Genomic DNA, 17,487 nt, shown 5'->3' with positions numbered 1-17,487 from the left:
TATGACTCAGATAACATCTTTGTCCTGTGTTATGAGTTTTTCCTTTCTTCTAGTATAACTCCACAAGATCTGACAATTCCATCTCTATTCTCCAGGTCATCCAACTTCTTCAGGTTATTTTGACTTTGTTAGTTGAGTCTTATCTTATCCAGGATATAGAAATGGCATCTCTGGAAGAGTAGCAATTGAGAATCATCCATGCAAAACATGTAGAAATGTGTTATACATCATGTAATGTATTGTTGTAGTGAAGAAATATTGATTATTCTCATGGCAACCGCTTCAATGGTGGTTTTTTCATGTAACTGTATGAAATTCTTAAAAATTGTATATAATTTCTCCAGGGATGCCATTTCTCCCTCGCTTTATGCCACATCATACTCAGGGACATATTAGTAAGTGATGACATCACACCTAGACTCTATGCCTGAGAGCATCCTAACAACATGAGAAAAACATAAGTGCTTATTGCGCTATGATATAACCATTGAAATTAATACTACATACTACTATACAGCATGGTGACATCCTAAGAAGAGGTGGGTGATATCATGTCAGAGGGTGAACCCAAGTTTAGGTTTTGCATGATGGCCCAGATGCTTCAAAATCTATCCACCATAGCGGCAGACCATGGCAATGCTATGTGGTCTAAGGTGAGAGGAGGGTCTGGCAGTGAACAGCTCTCCCTGCTAGCATTCATGATAATCTTCTGCAGCTGCCACTAGGTGGAGCTCACTGCATACAGATTTAGGCCCCATGCACACAACCGTTTTTGTATCTATCCGTAAATACTGTCCATAAATACGGTCCGTATGGCATCCGTATTTGATCCGTATATACGGATCTGTAAAAAAGGAGGGAGGCTGCAAATTATGTCACCAACATGTTGCATAGCAACGCTTCCGTAAATAGGGACGGTTTACGGATGCACATCCGTAGCCGTCCGTATTTACGTAAGCGCCCATAGGCTTGTATGGGGGAGACCGTGCCGTAATTACAGACGAGAATAGGACAGGTTCTATAATGCAAAGGATCATATTTTTCACCTGTAATTACGGACCGTAATTACGGACCTATTTATTTCTATTGGCTACGGACACCTTTCCGTATTTTTACGGATGGGTGTCCGTGCCGTAGAAATGATGAAAAATGTCCTTTTTTTCACTGTACTTACGGCACGGACTCTCCATAGAAGTCTATGGGCACTTCCGTAATTACGGATGGCTACGGATGTGCATCTGTAGCCGTCCGTAATTACGGAAGCGTTGCTATGCAATGCCAGGGGATTACCCTAGATTCCGCCTTGTTTTTATTGGATTGGTAAATATGGATGCATTACGGATGTAATACGGACCGTATTTACGGATGATTTACAGATGATTATAAATGACTACGGATCCGTATTTATGGACAGTATTTACGGATGGATAAAAAATGTGGTCGTGTGCATGGGGCCTTAGACAAGTCACAAAGAGTTTAATGGAGAACTGCATAGATAAATCGATGTGCTATCAGTGCCATCGAGTGGTGGTTGCTGGCGGTCAGAATTGTATCATTTACCTAGATGCGGTTCCCCGGCTGGCGTAGTGGGAATTTGGGTGACGTCTCAGGGACAGTGGCGTAGAGTAGCACAGCTTAGCGGGAACATACTTCAGTGGCACCATGCAGACTTGTCGGAGAAGGAGTTGCGCTCTAGCGTGGGAAAAGTTTTTCAGCATGTAGGGAAAATTACTGACTGAGATCGTTATTGACTTGGCGCTGGCAAACCTGGGGTGCGGAGTCTAAGGAATCCCCCTGTTCTTCACATTTAACCCCCCGCAAGGAGTTATGGACTTTGCCAGTAAAATTCTGATGTCGCGGTATAGTCCCCAAAAGATGGTCAGGCTGCAGATGGCAGGCATGAAACGTTTTGAGGTCAAACATATCTGGGTCGGTAGCAGACGGGCAACGTGAGGTCCTGTAATAGGTATTTGAAGACATGGTCAGGTTGAGGGCAGAGGTTGTTACACGTATAAATCAGATCAAGATGAAAGCTGGGTCAAACACAAGGAACAACAGGAACAAGGTCTTCCTTAACCCCTTCAGGACTGAGCCATTTTTTGATTTTTGTTTTTCACTCCCCACCTTCCAAGAGCCATAACTTTTTTATTTTTCCGTCAATAGAGTCGTGTGAGGGCTTATTTCTTGCAGGAGGAGTTGTAGTTTCTTTTGGTACCATTTATACTGTAGTTCCATATAATGTACTGGGAAACTGAAAACAAAATCTTTGCGGGCTGAAGGTGGAAAAAACTGTGATTCCTCAATTGTTTTTTGGGTTTCGTTTTTACTGCTTTCACCGTGCTGTAAAAAGTCAATTTATCTTTATTCTGTATCTCAATATGATACAGTGATACCAAGTTTATATAGTTTTTTTATATATATTTTACTACTTTTATTGATAAAAAACTTTGTTAAAAAAAAAATGTTTCGTGTCGCCACATTCCGAGAGCCATAACTTTTTTATTTTTTCACCGATTGAGCGGTGTGAGGGCTTATTTTTTGAGGGACAAGCTGCAGTTTTTATTGGTACCATTTTTTGGTACGTAGAACTTTTTGATCACTTTTTATAAAAAAATGTTTTTAGAGATAAGTTGACCAAAAAACAGCGATTTTGGCGTTTTACATTTTTATTTTTTTATGGCGTTCATCGTGCGCATTAAATAACGTTATATTGTAATAAAACCTGGCACTCTAAAAATTCTTTGTTTTTGAAAAATAATTTTATTTGCAATCCACAGACTTTTTGGTCAAAATAACAAGACCTTTTTCAAACAGTCTGTAAAATTAATAAAGAAGTTTTTTCTATTAACAACCAATAACAATATTCATGTCATCACCATCAAAAATTGAAATTTTAGCTAATATGAAAATAATCATATCAATATAAACAAATGTTCTACATACTGCATTATATATGATCAAAAAATTAAGAAGACTACTCATATGTTATAGATATTGCCAATCATATCTTATACATAGGAAACGAATATGAGCAACATTCATTGGAAAAAGTTGTACACTGTAACAGAAAATACTTTTTCTGCTGCATGGAAAAAATGGAACAAAATAATAAATAAAAAAATAAACATAGGTATAATGAGTCAGCCTTACCGGATTGCGTTTAGTATGAACAAGAGCTATGCAACATGTATCATGTAGAGAGCACGCTCCAAACATCATCCCCCGCACCCGGACGTAATAGCATGTTTGGGTGTGCGTAGGGGTTAAAGGTCCAGGAAAAGTGACATCATATGCCGCGCCCGGTCCTGACCCTGTGGCTGGAGCCCTGCAGCCTTGGCAGAGTAGAGCCATGGCGTCCTGCCGTCATGGAGATGTTACAGCTCCGGACCGGCTGACATGTCTTCAGACATAGAAATGGGGTTTCTAGAACAACCTCAATATGCTGTGACTGTTTCACAAGGACAGATGGTCTATACCTGCAATATACCTTCCCTCTAGAGGAATGGAAACATTGCACAGTTCATGCTCTTTTCAGGTCGTATCAGATTCCGGTGCTTCTAGTACATGAGATGGAAAAGCAATAGTTAGGGTCAGCTATCAGTGAGTAGAGACAACCCTATGTACAGCTCATATCCTGCGCCTCATGCAGCAGCAGTGCAATTAACTCGTTGTTGTCACCAATCCGTATTAAAGTCTACATGATGTTAATGTTGTACTTCAAGTGCAGGTAATATATACTGTACATACTGTAAGTCAGAAAATGTCATTATTGGGGGTCTGTGAGCTGGGGCTACACCTGTGGTGGGACAAGCTCTCTTAGTGACCTGGTGGCTGGCGCCTATAGCATCAGTGGCAGCTTGGTCACAAGGTCAATAAAAGGTTATACAAAAAAATGGAAAGGCAGAGCAATTTTCTAAATTAATCAACTGTGATCCCCATCTCAATGCAACCTGCATGGCTGCCTACTTAGCCTACTTCTTGACCCGACCCTGGACTCCACTAACAGCCCATATTATGGGACATGCACATTACAGACCCATTCATTTCAATGGAGAAATCAGTCAATATGCCCAGAAAGATCTCTAGGCTGAACATCAAAGAGGTCCGGCACTCAGAAAACCATTCTGTTTAAAGTGGTCATCTTGCTTAGATACTGTATTAGGAAATACTGAGTTATTAGAGGAGATCTCCATCAATTAGTCAGAGCAAACAGAAGCTGCAAATAGCGTGTAATGACGGGGTAGGGAGACAGACAGGTGAGCCCTAATCTACCCGCCACTCAGTTCCTGCCTACTTGCAACGACCCGTCCTAGGCGACGGGGTACAACTGGGCGACGGTCCCTACGCTCAGTAAGTGCAAGACAGACAAACAGACAAGGGTACACAGAAACTAGGGAAACGGGGCAGCTGCCCACGGAGACACCGTGAGCAACAAGAGTAATGAACGAGCCGAGTCAAACCAGGAGTGAACGAGGTACAAAACGCTGAGCAGGAGAGTGGTCAGAAAGCCAAGGTCAATAACAAGCAGAGGATGCGTAGTACAAGCAGCAGCAGCAAGGCCAGGAAACAAGCAGAGCAGAATCACAGGCAAAGGAGGAACAGGAAAGGCAGGTATAAATAGACAGTGGGCGGGAGCTAGCTCCATCTGGCCAGGCTGTTATAGGCTCTCCCACTCCTAAGCCTGCCATCCTGAGTGGTGGAAGATGGAGTCAGTCTCACAGACATAGGAGCAGGTGCAGACTGATTGCCCATGGGCGTCGACACAGAAGCTGTGTCTGGCAAATCCTTTACAGTACCCCCCCCCCTTTTATGAGGGGCCACCGGACCCTTTCTAGGTGGACCTGGTTTATTGGGGAAACGAAAGTGGAACCTCCTGAGCAATACCCCAGCGTGAACATCCCGGGCGGGTACCCAAGTCCTCTCCTCAGGCCCGTATCCTCTCCAATGGACCAGGTACTGGAGGGAGCCTTGGACCATCCTGCTGTCCACAATCTTGGCCACCTCGAATTCTACCCCCTCAGGGGTGAGAACAGGGACCGGAGGTTTCCTTGAGGGGGCCAAGGACGAGGAGCAGCGTTTAAGGAGGGAGGCATGAAAGACGTTGTGCACTCGAAACGACGGGGGCAACTACAGTCGGAAGGAGACAGGGTTAAGGACTTCAATGACCTTGTACGGCCCTATAAACCGGGGAGCAAACTTCTTGGACGGGACTTTAAGGCGCAAATTTTTAGAAGAACACCAGAACCCCGACCACAAACAAGGGGTTAGCAGAATGTCTACTATCTGCTTGAGTCTTTTGTATGCTCTGGGACGCCTCTAGGTTCTTCTGAACCTGGGCCCAGACTGTGCACAGTTCCTGATGAACGACATCTACCTCGGGATTGTTGGAACTACCAGGTGAAACGGAGGAGAACCGTGGATTAAACCCAAAATTACAGAAAAAGGGGGAGACCCCTGACGAGTTACTGACCCGGTTATTAAGGGAAAATTCGGTGAGGGGAATGAATGAGACCCAATCATGTTGACAGTCAGAGATAAAACACCTTAAATATTGTTCTAGAGACTGATTAGTCCTCTCCGTTTGGCCATTAGTTTCAGGATGGAAAGCCGAGGAGAAGGACAGATCAATCTCCAACTTTTTACAGAAGGCTCTCCAAAACAATGAAACAAATTGTACCCCTCTGTCAGAAACAATATTGACAGGAACCCCATTGAGGCGCAGGATGTGTTTGACAAACAAGGTAGCTAACATCTTAGCATTGGGTAGTTTCTTGAGGGGCACAAAGTGGCACATCTTACTGAAGCGGTCTACTACAACCCACACCACCGACTTGCCTTGAGATGGAGGCAAATCGGTGATAAAATCCATGGAGATATGGGTGCAAGGTCTCTGGGGAATGGGCAAAGAACATAGTAAGCCCGCTGGTCGGGACCTGGGAGTCTTGGACCTAGCACAAACCTCACAAGCGGCGACGTAGACCTTAACGTCTTTAAGCAACCCAGGCCACCAGTAGTTTCTGGCAATGAGGTGCTTGGTACCCAAGATGCCTGGATGGCCAGATAGTGCAAAGTCATGATTTTCCCTAAGTACCCTTAGCCGGAATTGCAGGGGAACAAACAGCTTGTTCTCAGGAAGGTTCCCGGGAGCTGAACCTTGATCAGCCGCAATTTCGGAGACTAAATCAGAATCAATAGCGGAAATGATTATACCTGGAGGCAAAATACAAGCAGCATCTTCCTCCGAAGGAGGGCTGGCCATGAAGCTACGCGACAGTGCGTCAGCCTTAATATTTTTAGACCCAGCCCTATAGGTGACCAAAAAGTTGAATCTGGTAAAAAATAACGCCCATCGAGCTTGTCTCGGGTTTAGCCTCCGAGCAGATTCTAAGAAAACCAGATTCTTGTGGTCGGTAAGGACCATTACCTGGTGCCTAGCCCCCTCCTGGAAGTGGCGCCACTCTTCAAATGCCCATTTAATGGCTAAGAGTTCACGGTTGCCAATATCATAGTTACTCTCAGTGGGCGAAAACTTCCTGGAGAAGTAGGCACAGGGACGGAGATGGGTGAGGGACCTGGTACCCTGGGACAAGACAGCACCCACTCCCACCTCGGAGGCGTCAACCTCCACGATGAATGGCTCCATTTGGTTGGGCTGAACCAGCACTGGGGCCGAGATAAAGCACTTCTTAAGGACCTCAAAAGCCTGGACAGCCTCAGGAGGCCAGTGGAGGAGATCAGCACCTTTGCGAGTGAGATCCGTAAGAGGCTTAGCGATGACCGAGAAGTTAGCAATAAATCTCCTGTAATAATTAGCGAATCCCAGGAAGCGCTGTAACGCCTTCAGGGAGGCAGGTTGAACCCATTCCGCCACAGCCTGGACCTTGGCGGGGTCCATGCGGAATTCATCAGGAGTGAGGATTTGACCCAAAAATGGTATCTCTTGCACCCCAAACACACATTTTTCGGTCTTAGCAAACAGTTTGTTTTCCCGAAGGGCCTGGAGCACCTTCCTGACATGCTCAATGTGGGAGGACCAGTCCTTGGAAAACACAAGTATGTCATCAAGGTACACTACAAGAAATACCCCCAGATAGTCTCTTAAAATCGCATTTATGAAATTCTTGAAGACCGCGGGAGCATTACACAACCCAAAGGGCATGACGAGGTATTCGAAATGACCTTCGGGCGTGTTAAACGCAGTCTTCCACTCATCCCCCTCTTTGATGCGGATAAGGTTATAAGCCCACCGTAGATCAAACTTAGAGAACCATTGGGCCCCCTGAACCTGATTGAAGAGATCAGGAATCAAAGGAAGGGGATACTGGTTCCTTACAGTGACCTTATACAAGTTCCGGTAGTCGATGCACAGCCTAAGACGACCATCCTTCTTCCCTATTAAGAAGAAGCCAGCACCTACCGGAGAAGTAGAGGGGTGAATGTAACCCTTGGCCAGGCATTCCTGGATATACTCTCTCATGGCTTCACGTTCGGGACAAGAGAGATTAAATATCCTACCCTTAGGGAGCTTAGCTCCTGGTACCAAATCGATTGCGCAATCGTATTCTCTATGAGGAGGTAACACATCGGAGGCCTCTTTAGAGAAAACATCAGCGAAGTCCTGAGCAAACTCAGGTAGAGTGTTCACCTCCTCAGGGAGAGAAATAGAGTTAACAGAAAAACATGACGTCATGCATTCATTACCCCATTTGGTAAGATCCCCAGTATTCCAGTTAAACGTGGGATTATGCAACTGGCTGGTGATGATGCAGCTGTCGTGGTCCATGTAATTACCAACGACAGAATAAATGGTAGGTGGAGGAGCCTAAAGAATAATGTTAAAGAATTAGGATACAAGCTGAAGGGAAGGACCTCCAAGGTTGTACTATCAGGAATACTGCCTGTGCCATGTGCATCACAGGAAAGACAGTGGGAGCTCAGGGAGATAAATGCATGGCTTAAGTCTTGGTGTAGAGGAGAAGGCTTTGGGTTACTAGAGCACTGGGCTGACTTTTCATTGGGGGTACAAACTGTATTCTGCAGATGATTTGCACTTAAATGGAAGGGGGTCCGCTGTGCTGGGGGAGAGAATTCTGGCTGGGGTGGCGGAGTATTTAAACTAGGACTGAGGGGGAGGTCAATGTAGAAAATAAAGGGGTAGTTAGGTTAGAGAGGGGTCAGACTATATTGGTGGGGGAAGAAATAGACTGTGGGGAGAGGACTAGTGAACAGGATAAAGAGATCCTTTTGTTACAAAACAGCAATGGAAATACAAATTTCTGAAGCTGAAAGTGAAAAAATTAAAGGCAAGTTAAAGTGTACGTTCACAAATGCCAGAAGTCTAGCAAGCAAAATGGGGGAGCTGGAGGCCTTGGTACTGGACGAACATATAGATATAGTTGGTGTTGCTGAAACATGGCCGGACTCTTCATATGACTGGGCTGTAAATCTACAGGGGTTTACACTGTTCGGAAAGACAGGGCAAATAGGAAAGGCGGTGGTGTATGTGTAAAGGATCTGCCAGACACAGCTTCTGTGTCGACGCCCGTGGTTAGTCAGTCTGCACCTGCTCCTAAGTCTGATCGAGTGACCGCTCCTTCTACCAATCAGGCTGGGAGGCTGAGGAGTGGGAGAGCCTATGACAGCCTGCCAGACGGAGCTAGCTCCCGCCCTCTGTCTATTTATACCTTCACTTCCTGCTCCTCCTTTGCCTGTGATTCTGTCTGTATCCTGGCTCTGCTGCTGCTTGTACTTTGTCCTCTGCTCCATATAGACCCTGGCTTACTTACTACTCTCCTGCTCTGCGTTTGGTACCTCGTACACTCCTGGTTGGACTCGGCTCGTTCACTACTCTCCTGCTCTGCATTTGGTACCTCGTACACTCCTGGTTTGACTCGGCTCGTTCACTACTCTTGTTGCTGACGGTGATGCCGTGGGCAACTGCCCCATTCACCTAGCTTCTGTGTACCCTTGTCTGTTTGTCTCTCATGCACATAGTGAGCGTAGGGACCGTCGCCCAGTTGTACGCCGTCGCCTAGGACGGGCCATTGCAAGTAGGCAGGGACTGAGTGGCGGGTAGATTAGGGCTCACCTGTCTGTCTCCCTACCCCGGCATTACAGTATGTCTGTATGTGAGAAGTGATATGCAGGTGGTGGGGTATGTCTGTTTGTAAGAAGTGATATGAAGGCGGTGGTGTATGTCTGTATGTGAGAAGTTATATGAAAGCGGTGGTGTATGTCTGTCTGTGAGAAGTGATATGAAGGCGGTGTGGTATGTCTGTATGTGAGAAGTGATATGAAGGTGGTGGTGTATGTCTGTATGTGAGAAGTGATATGAAGGCGGTGGTGTATGTCTGTATGTGAGAAGTGATATGAAGGCGGTGGTGTATGTCTGTATGTGAGAAGTGATATGAAGGCGGTGGTGTATGCCTGTAGAGGGAAAAAGTGAAATGAAGGTGAGTGTGAAAGAGACAATAGTGGGTGAAGCATGTGAGGAGATTGAAACCTTGTGGATGGAATTACAAAGAGAGGTAAATACTGAAAAAATTACTTTTGGTGTAATCTATAGACCCCCCAATATAACTGAGGAGATGGATGATCAGCTATTTAAACAGATGGAGCGGGCTGCACAGGGGGGTACTGTAGTGATAATGGGAGATTTTAATTACCGGGATATTAATTGGTGTCATGGTTTGGCTTCAACTGCAAAGGGGAGACATTTCCTCAACGTGTTGCAGGAAAATTTTATGGGCCAGTTTGTGGAAGACCCGCCTAGAGGTAAAGCTCTGTTGGATCTGGTAATTTCTAATAATGCAGAGCTTGTTGGGAATGTCAATGTTCGTGAAAACCTCGGTAACAGTGATCACAATATAGTTACATTTTACAATTACTGAAAAAAAAAAAAAAAAGGCTGGAGGGAAAAAAAACACTTAATTTTAAGATGGCCAATTTCGCCAGGATGAGGGCTGCAATTCAGGATATAGACTGGGAAGAACTAATGTCAAATAATGGTACAAATGATAAATCAGAAATCTTAAAATCTACTTTGTATAATTATAGTGCAAAATTTATTCCTATAGGTAACATGTATAAACGACTAAAATTAAAGCCCACATGGCTTACACCTTCTGTAAAAAGGGCAATACATGACAAAAAAAGGGCATTTTAAAAATACAAATCTGAGGGTACAGCTGTAGCCTTTGTAAATTATAAAGAGCTTAATAAAATCAGCAAAAATACAAAATGAAAGGCGGGTGGCCAAGGATAGTAAAACAAATCCGAAAAAATTCTTCAAGTATATAAATGCAAAAAAAGCCAAGGTCTGAACATGTAGGACCCCTAGATAGTGGTAATGGGGAGATAGTCACAGGGGATCAAGAGAAGGCAGAGTTACTAAATGGATTCTTCAGCTCTGTATATACAACAGAAGAAAGAGCAGCTGATATAGCCGGTGCCAGTGCTGTTAATATATCAGTTGATATACTGAATTGGATGAATGCAGATATGGTCCAAGCTAAATTAAATTAAATAAATGTACACAAGGTCCCTGGACCAGATGGGTTACACCCTAGAGTTCTTAAAGAGCTTAGTTCAGTTATGTCTGTCCCCCTCTTCATAATATTTAGAGATTTTCTAGTGACTGGTATAGTGCCAAGGGACTGGCGCAGGGCAAATGTGGTGACTATTTTCAAAAAGGGCTCTAGGTCTTCCCCGGGTAATTGTAGAACAGTAAGCTTAACATCAATTGTGGGGAAAATGTTTGAGGGGCTATTGAGGGACTATATACAGAATTATGTGACAATAAATAGTATTATAAGTGACAGCCAGCATGGTTTTACAAAGGACAGAAGCTGTCAAACCAACCTGATTTGTTTTTATGAAGAGGTAAGCAGAAGTCTAGACAGAGGGGCCGCTGTGGATATAGTGTTTTTGGACTTTGCAATGGCATTTGACACTGTCCCTCATAGACGTCTAATGGGTAAATTAAGGACTATAGGTTTAGAAAGTATCGTTTGTAATTGGATTGGGAATTGGCTCAAGGACCGTATCCAGGGAGTTGTGGTCAATGATTCCTACTCTGAATGGTCCCCGGTTATAAGTGGTGTACCCCAGGGTTTAGTGCTGAGGCCACTATTATTCAACTTATTTATTAATGATATAGAGGATGGGATTAATAGCACTATTTCTATTTTTGCAGATGACACCAAACTATGTAATATAGTTCAGTCTATGGAAGATGTTCGTGAATTGCAAGCAGATTTAAACAAACTAAGTGTTTGGGCGTCCACTTGGCAAATGAAGTTTAATGTAGATAAATGTAAAGTTATGCACCTGGGTACCAACAACCTGCATGCATCATATGTCCTAGGGGGAGCTACACTGGGGGAGTCACTTGTTGAGAAGGATCTGGGTGTACTTGTAAATCATAAACTAAATAACAGCATGCAATGTCAATCAGCTGCTTCAAAGGCCAGCAAGATAATGTCGTGTATTAAAAGAGGCATGGACTCGCGGGACAGGGATGTAATATTACCACTTTACAAAGCATTAGTGAGGCCTCATCTAGAATATGCAGTCCAGTTCTGGGCTCCAGTTCAAAGAAAGGACGCCCTGGAGTTGGAAAAAATACAAAGAAGAGCAACGAAGCTAATAAGGGGCATGGAGCATCTAAGTTATGAGGAAAGATTAAAAGAATTAAACCTATTTAGCCTTGAAAAAAGACGAATAAGGGGGGACATGATTAACTTATATAAATATATGAATGGCACATACAAAAAAATATGGTGAAATCCTGTTCCATGTAAAACCCCCTCAAAAAACAAAGGGGCACTCCCTCCGTCTGGAAAAAGAATGGTTCAACCTGCAGAGGCGACAAGACTTCTTTACTGTCAGAACTGTGAATCTATGGAATAGTCACCGCAGGAGCCGTCACAGCAGGGACAGTAGATGGCTTCAAAAAAGGCTTAGATAATTTCCTAGAACAAAAAAATATCAGCTCCTATGTGTAGAGATTTTTACTTCCCTTTTCCCATCCCTTGGTTGAACTTGATGGACATGTGTCTTTTTTCAACCGTTCTAACTATGTAACTATGATTAAAGCATTATAACTTAGATGACTTATGACTCCTCAGGTTTTATAGGCCTGGTATTACCACAGGACCTAGAGCTCATGGACAACTGGGCAGCCATGTACCGACAGGCTTTACATTTTCTATCGGCTACACTAAATTCCTGATGAATGTGCCAAATAAGTCTTCACATAAGTTACTTTATAAGTGCCATATTGTAGTATCCGTAATAGTCAAGTCATGGGATCACCAACATTTCCATGCCTATTGGCTGGTATAAGGGGTTATACAAGATCTCTTTTCCAGAGACAGCGCTACTCCTGTCCGTGGGTTGTGTATGGTATTGCAGCTGAGCCTCATTCAAGTAAATGGAGCTGAGTTACAATACCAAATTCAGCCTATTAACAAGGGTGGCGCTGTTTGTAAAAATAAATGTACATCTTGTGTCCTAATCACACATAACCCCCTTTAATACCAACACCTGTGTACCAAAATAATATCACACAAGATGCTGGCCTAGACAGGTCCACGTTAACGTCACAGACTTTGTATGTTTGTTTCTTTTTCGTTGCTATTTGGACTGCATGATAGTGAAGGAATAACTGCGTGTGCATTGCCTTCTGTAATCACATACAGTAAAATTCCTTTAATCCTGCATCAAGGGGAGAGAATAGGTGCCGGATCTTCAGATATTCTGGATTATCGGACGATCATAAAAGTTAATAAAACTCACTTGTAGGTTAAAGGACCTTCTGGAAAAAAAGGCCAAATGAAATTATAACAATAAAATCTGACCATATAACTTTGTATTTTAATCAGAGGAATGTCTTCGTTTGTTCTCTTTGCTCAGTTTTTGGCTTCGGGTCTTGTGAAACTCCACATAATTTGGCAGTTCGGTGTTGACAAAAAGTGCTGAAAAAAACTGCTGGATTATCAGAGTTTCTTGATCGAATTCCGGATTAAAAAGATTTGACTGTATTTACCTTGCTGATATGTAACTTGTGTCCTTCTGTGATTGCAGTTGATTTGATCAGCTATTTATCCCGTTTTGAGTGGGACATGGCTAAATATCCTGTGAAGCAGCCGCTGAAGAATTTAACAGACTCTCTGAGCAAGGTGTGGTGGGGTCACGTATTTCAGCATTTACTGTATATGTGGGTTTTATACTATTACTTTATTCGATTTAGAACTATTGAGCATTATGTTTGCTGCTTCCCATACGTGAAAAACTGATAATCCAATGATCAATAATAAAAAAACAGAAAATACTGGGCCCTATAGCAAACTTATGAAAGGACCCAGACCATTGTGTTAGGGTAATCTCAGCTGTATATAATATTGCCACTCAGTGCCCAAATATTACTGCAATACAGTGCCCAAATATTACCACCATACAGTGGTCCAGACCAGTAACAGAGTATAAATATAACATTACTACATATATACACATACTCGCATGGACCCTGCATGGCACACACACAGAAGGAGGACGTTGCCCGCTGACCTTGTATGGGCCGTGGCACAGAAAACACTTGGAGACCATTTGCATAGACAAACTAGGATACAACAAACAACGCTCAGGCATCGAAGCAAGGGGCTGGGCCCCTCTTACAGTCCAGGGCACTCATGGGCTGATAAACATTAAAGTCCGGTGCGCACGCTGCACGAGCGGGCACGAGCGTGCGCACCCTACGGGACCCGGCCGAGGTGAGTGGAAGTGATTGCTGGCGTCTCCTAAGGAGGAGACTGAGGCTAGCGCTCGCAGACCCTTGGCTGCAGCCGTCAGGAGGAGAGTGAACCTGGCGGCCCGCAGCCACGGACATGACATGTATACAGGTTGGTCTAGCATAGAGCCAACATTTCAATCAAGCAAAAAACAACAAAGAATAACAGTATTTTTTTTATAAAAAAATCTATTGTCTCTGCAAATATTCTGCAGTTACGATTCACTATCATAAAATATGAAAAATTTGTACCACGAGAGCCTAAATGTTAAACACTTGGATCCTCAAGAGACACATAGAAATCTAATGAACACTTCTTTCATACCTTGGAATAATATTTGGAAACCATACTTACCCCTCCTAGGGTGAGAATCCCAGGTGGAACTTGCATCACTCCTGTAGACTCTGAATAGATTTGTAAACTTTTCGGCCACTGTGGGAACAGAGCTGTAAATTGAAACAACGTCCCCTCGTAGACATCCCGTTTCAGTATGGACGGAGCTGTCCAGCCATTCAGCATGTTTCAGAGCCGTCACATTAGTATAGTGTCTGACCATTTCATATCATAAAAAGGAAAAATATCATTCATTACTGTACATGGGAGATTTCAATGTAAAACACCTTTTTATTGGTTTTGTATTGTTTTAATATTGTTTTATACTTTATATATATATTTTTATATTTTTATTTTTTACTGAATAAGTTCGATTTTAACATAAACTAATTCCTGATTGTGGAACGGGAACTAACCACTCCCATTCTGAACTATTGCCTGTGCCTTTGAGCCAGAATTGCTAGTGCTCATGTGAGTACTTAAAGAATGCTTTGTGAAGCCTGATGAAGACCTTAGTACTAGGTCGAAACGCGTAGCTGTTAGATCTACTTATTGAGAACACATGCTGTTTCCTATACATGTCTTTTTGAGAAATAAAGTTTTTCATAACGTCATCCACCGAGGGGTCATTTGGCAATGGGGAACGTAGCTGACAATCCCCACCTGTGCTGGAGCGCCTTCAGTAAGGCGTGATTCCTTTTTTCGAGTATCTTTAGAGATAAAAAATTGGGTACTTGTCAAGACCTGCTGAGTGGCTAGAGACAGAGTATCAGCTCTATGACATTATGCTAATCTAGCAGGTGCAGTAATATATATTTCCTGTTGTTATCTGGAAACGATCAACAAGCAGGCAGCAGATCTTATTTTAGCTTTATATTTGTTCTGATTAATAGAACAGCCACTTTGACTAGATATTCATGTGTTACTGAGTAGAACTAGCCCAATGGGTAGGACGAGGTCAATGAGATCCGCAGACAATTCACAGCTGAACACCATTATGCATTGAGTAAAGATGACACATAACAAGAATAATAGACCCATTAATAGACCTATCACATGCAGCTTGTTGATAGTTTCCAGGTAGAACCAGGTATTTTTCTGCACTGTACAGGTTAGGAAATGAACTGGAAAAACACAGTTGGCCTAGCAAAAAATGGAATGAAGATATATTAAAGAGATGCTAAAGGGGTGTCTTGTATTGCAGCTTGTTTACATTTACTTGAATGACAGGGTCAGTTTTGGGGGATGGCAAACTAGGCAATTGCCCAGGGCCCTCGAGGACTGGACCCCCAAGAGCAACCAGGGAGTGAGCCATGTAAACCTTAACTACCCTGGACCACCAGCAGGGGCGTAGCTAAAGGCTCATGGGCCCAGATGCAAACGTTCTTATTGGGCCCCCCCCCCCCCCGCAAACTACTCATGGCCGACGGTCCGCAGCTATCAGCTGCATCGCTGGGTCTCCTAAGTGACACAACAATGCAGCACTAGCAGCCGGTGGCGTCACTAAGGCTGGGTTCACACACCCTATTTACGGATGTAATTCGGGCGTTTTAGCATTGAATTACGTCCCAAAATGCGGCTCAAAAGCGTTGGCAAACATCTGCCCATTCATTTGAATGGGTCTTACGATGTTCTGTGCCGACGGTCATTTTTTTTACGCCCGCGTCAAAGAAGTGCCTGTCACTTCTACAGACGTAAATGGAGCCATTTTCCATGGACTCCATGGAAAAACAGCTCCAAGTACGTCCGTAATGGACGCAGCGAAAAGCGCCTCAACATGCCATGACGGCTGAAATTACGGTGCTGTTTTCTCCTGAAAACAGCTCCGTAATCTCAGCCGTAACGGACGCTGCCGTGTGAACATACCCTCAGGGCTTAAAATGTCAGGGGAAATAGCCCCAATACATATGTGTCCGCCCCAAAAAAATGTGTGTATAGGAGACAGCATATCTATAGCACTACGACCCTATAAACTATGGATAGGATTAGATACAGTGGCTCAGCAGACAGTATCACACATGATAGGATTAGATACACAGCTCAGCAGACAGTATCACACATGATAGGATTAGATACAGTGGCTGAGCAGACAGTATCACACATGATAGGATTAGATACAATGACTCAGCAGACAGTATCACACATGATAGGGTTAGATACAGTGGCTCAGCAGACAGTACCACACATGACAGGATTAGATACAGTGGCTCAGAAGGCAGTATCCGACATGATAGGATTAGATACAGTGGCTCAGCAGACAGTATCACACATGATAGGATTAGATACAGTGGCTGAGCAGACAGTATCACACATGATCGGATTAGATACAGTGGCTCGGAAGGCAGTATCACACATGATAGGATTAGATACAGTGGCTCAGCAGACAGTATCACACATGATAGGATTAGAGATAGGGCCCAGCAGACAGTATCACACATGATTGGATTAGATATAGGGCCCTACAGACAGTATCACACATGATAGGATTAGATACAGTGGCTCAGCAGACAGTATCACACATGATAGGATTAGATACAGTGGCTCAGCAGACAGTATCACACATGATTGGATTAGATATAGGGCCCAGCAAACAGTATCACATATGATCGGATTAGATACAGGACTCAGCTCGCTGACATTGCGGCTCCAGCGCTGGACCCAGGAAAGGTAAGAATAATAATTTTGCTTCTTTATGTGTTACTGATTATTTTTGTGTGTTTGTGTTTTTTTTACAGGTTCGGTTGTTGGACTTCGGATTCGAGGACTTCAATGACGGCGTTTTTTTATTCTCAATTAAATGGTTAATGAGGGTTGTGTTTTTTTATTTCAATAAAATATTTTTTCTATGTGCTTGTATCTTTTTAAACTTTATTATCACCGCCTTAGTAATGGCCGCTGGCTGATTGACAACCTCCATTACTAAGGCGGGGCTTAATGTTAGCAGGTGCAGAGGCCAACACTAACCCCCATTATTACCCCGGTACCCACCGCCACCAGGGGTACTGGGAAGAGCCGGGTACGAACCAGTACCCGACCATCTGTAGTGACGGGCAGGCACCGGGACGGCCACAGGCTGGTAGTATTAGGCTGGGGAAGGCCAAAAATAGTGGCCCTTCCCACCCTGTTAATGCTGCCTGCTGCTGCTGTGTTGTATCTGGCTGGATATGAAAATTGGGGGGGACCCCACATCGTTCTTTCCAATTATTTTTCTAAATGACGTGGGGTCCCCCCATTTTTCATAACCAGCCAGATACAATAAAGCAGCAGCAGCCTAGCATTACCAGGATGGGAAGGGCCACTGTATCTGGCCTTTCCCCTCCTGATAATACCAGCCTGCGGCCACCCCAGTGGCCGACCATCACTA

General features: G+C 43.8%; 1 protein-coding gene across 2 annotated transcripts in view; it reads left to right on the top strand.

Moving 5' to 3' along the window:
• Positions 1–17,487, top strand: part of ATP6V1C2 (ATPase H+ transporting V1 subunit C2) — a 47,807-nt gene that overhangs the window by 14,813 nt on the left and 15,507 nt on the right. For both annotated transcript variants that reach the window (XM_075863885.1, XM_075863884.1), the window contains one exon: positions 13,087–13,181. In XM_075863885.1, the coding sequence (XP_075720000.1) occupies positions 13,087–13,181 (95 nt within the window). The remainder of the gene's footprint in view (positions 1–13,086; positions 13,182–17,487) is intronic.

This window comes from Rhinoderma darwinii, chromosome 4, assembly GCF_050947455.1.
Source record: "Rhinoderma darwinii isolate aRhiDar2 chromosome 4, aRhiDar2.hap1, whole genome shotgun sequence".
Lineage (NCBI taxonomy): Eukaryota > Metazoa > Chordata > Amphibia > Anura > Rhinodermatidae > Rhinoderma > Rhinoderma darwinii.
Note: the sequence above shows the minus strand (reverse complement) of the source record. Positions and strands in the feature narration are given on the sequence as shown.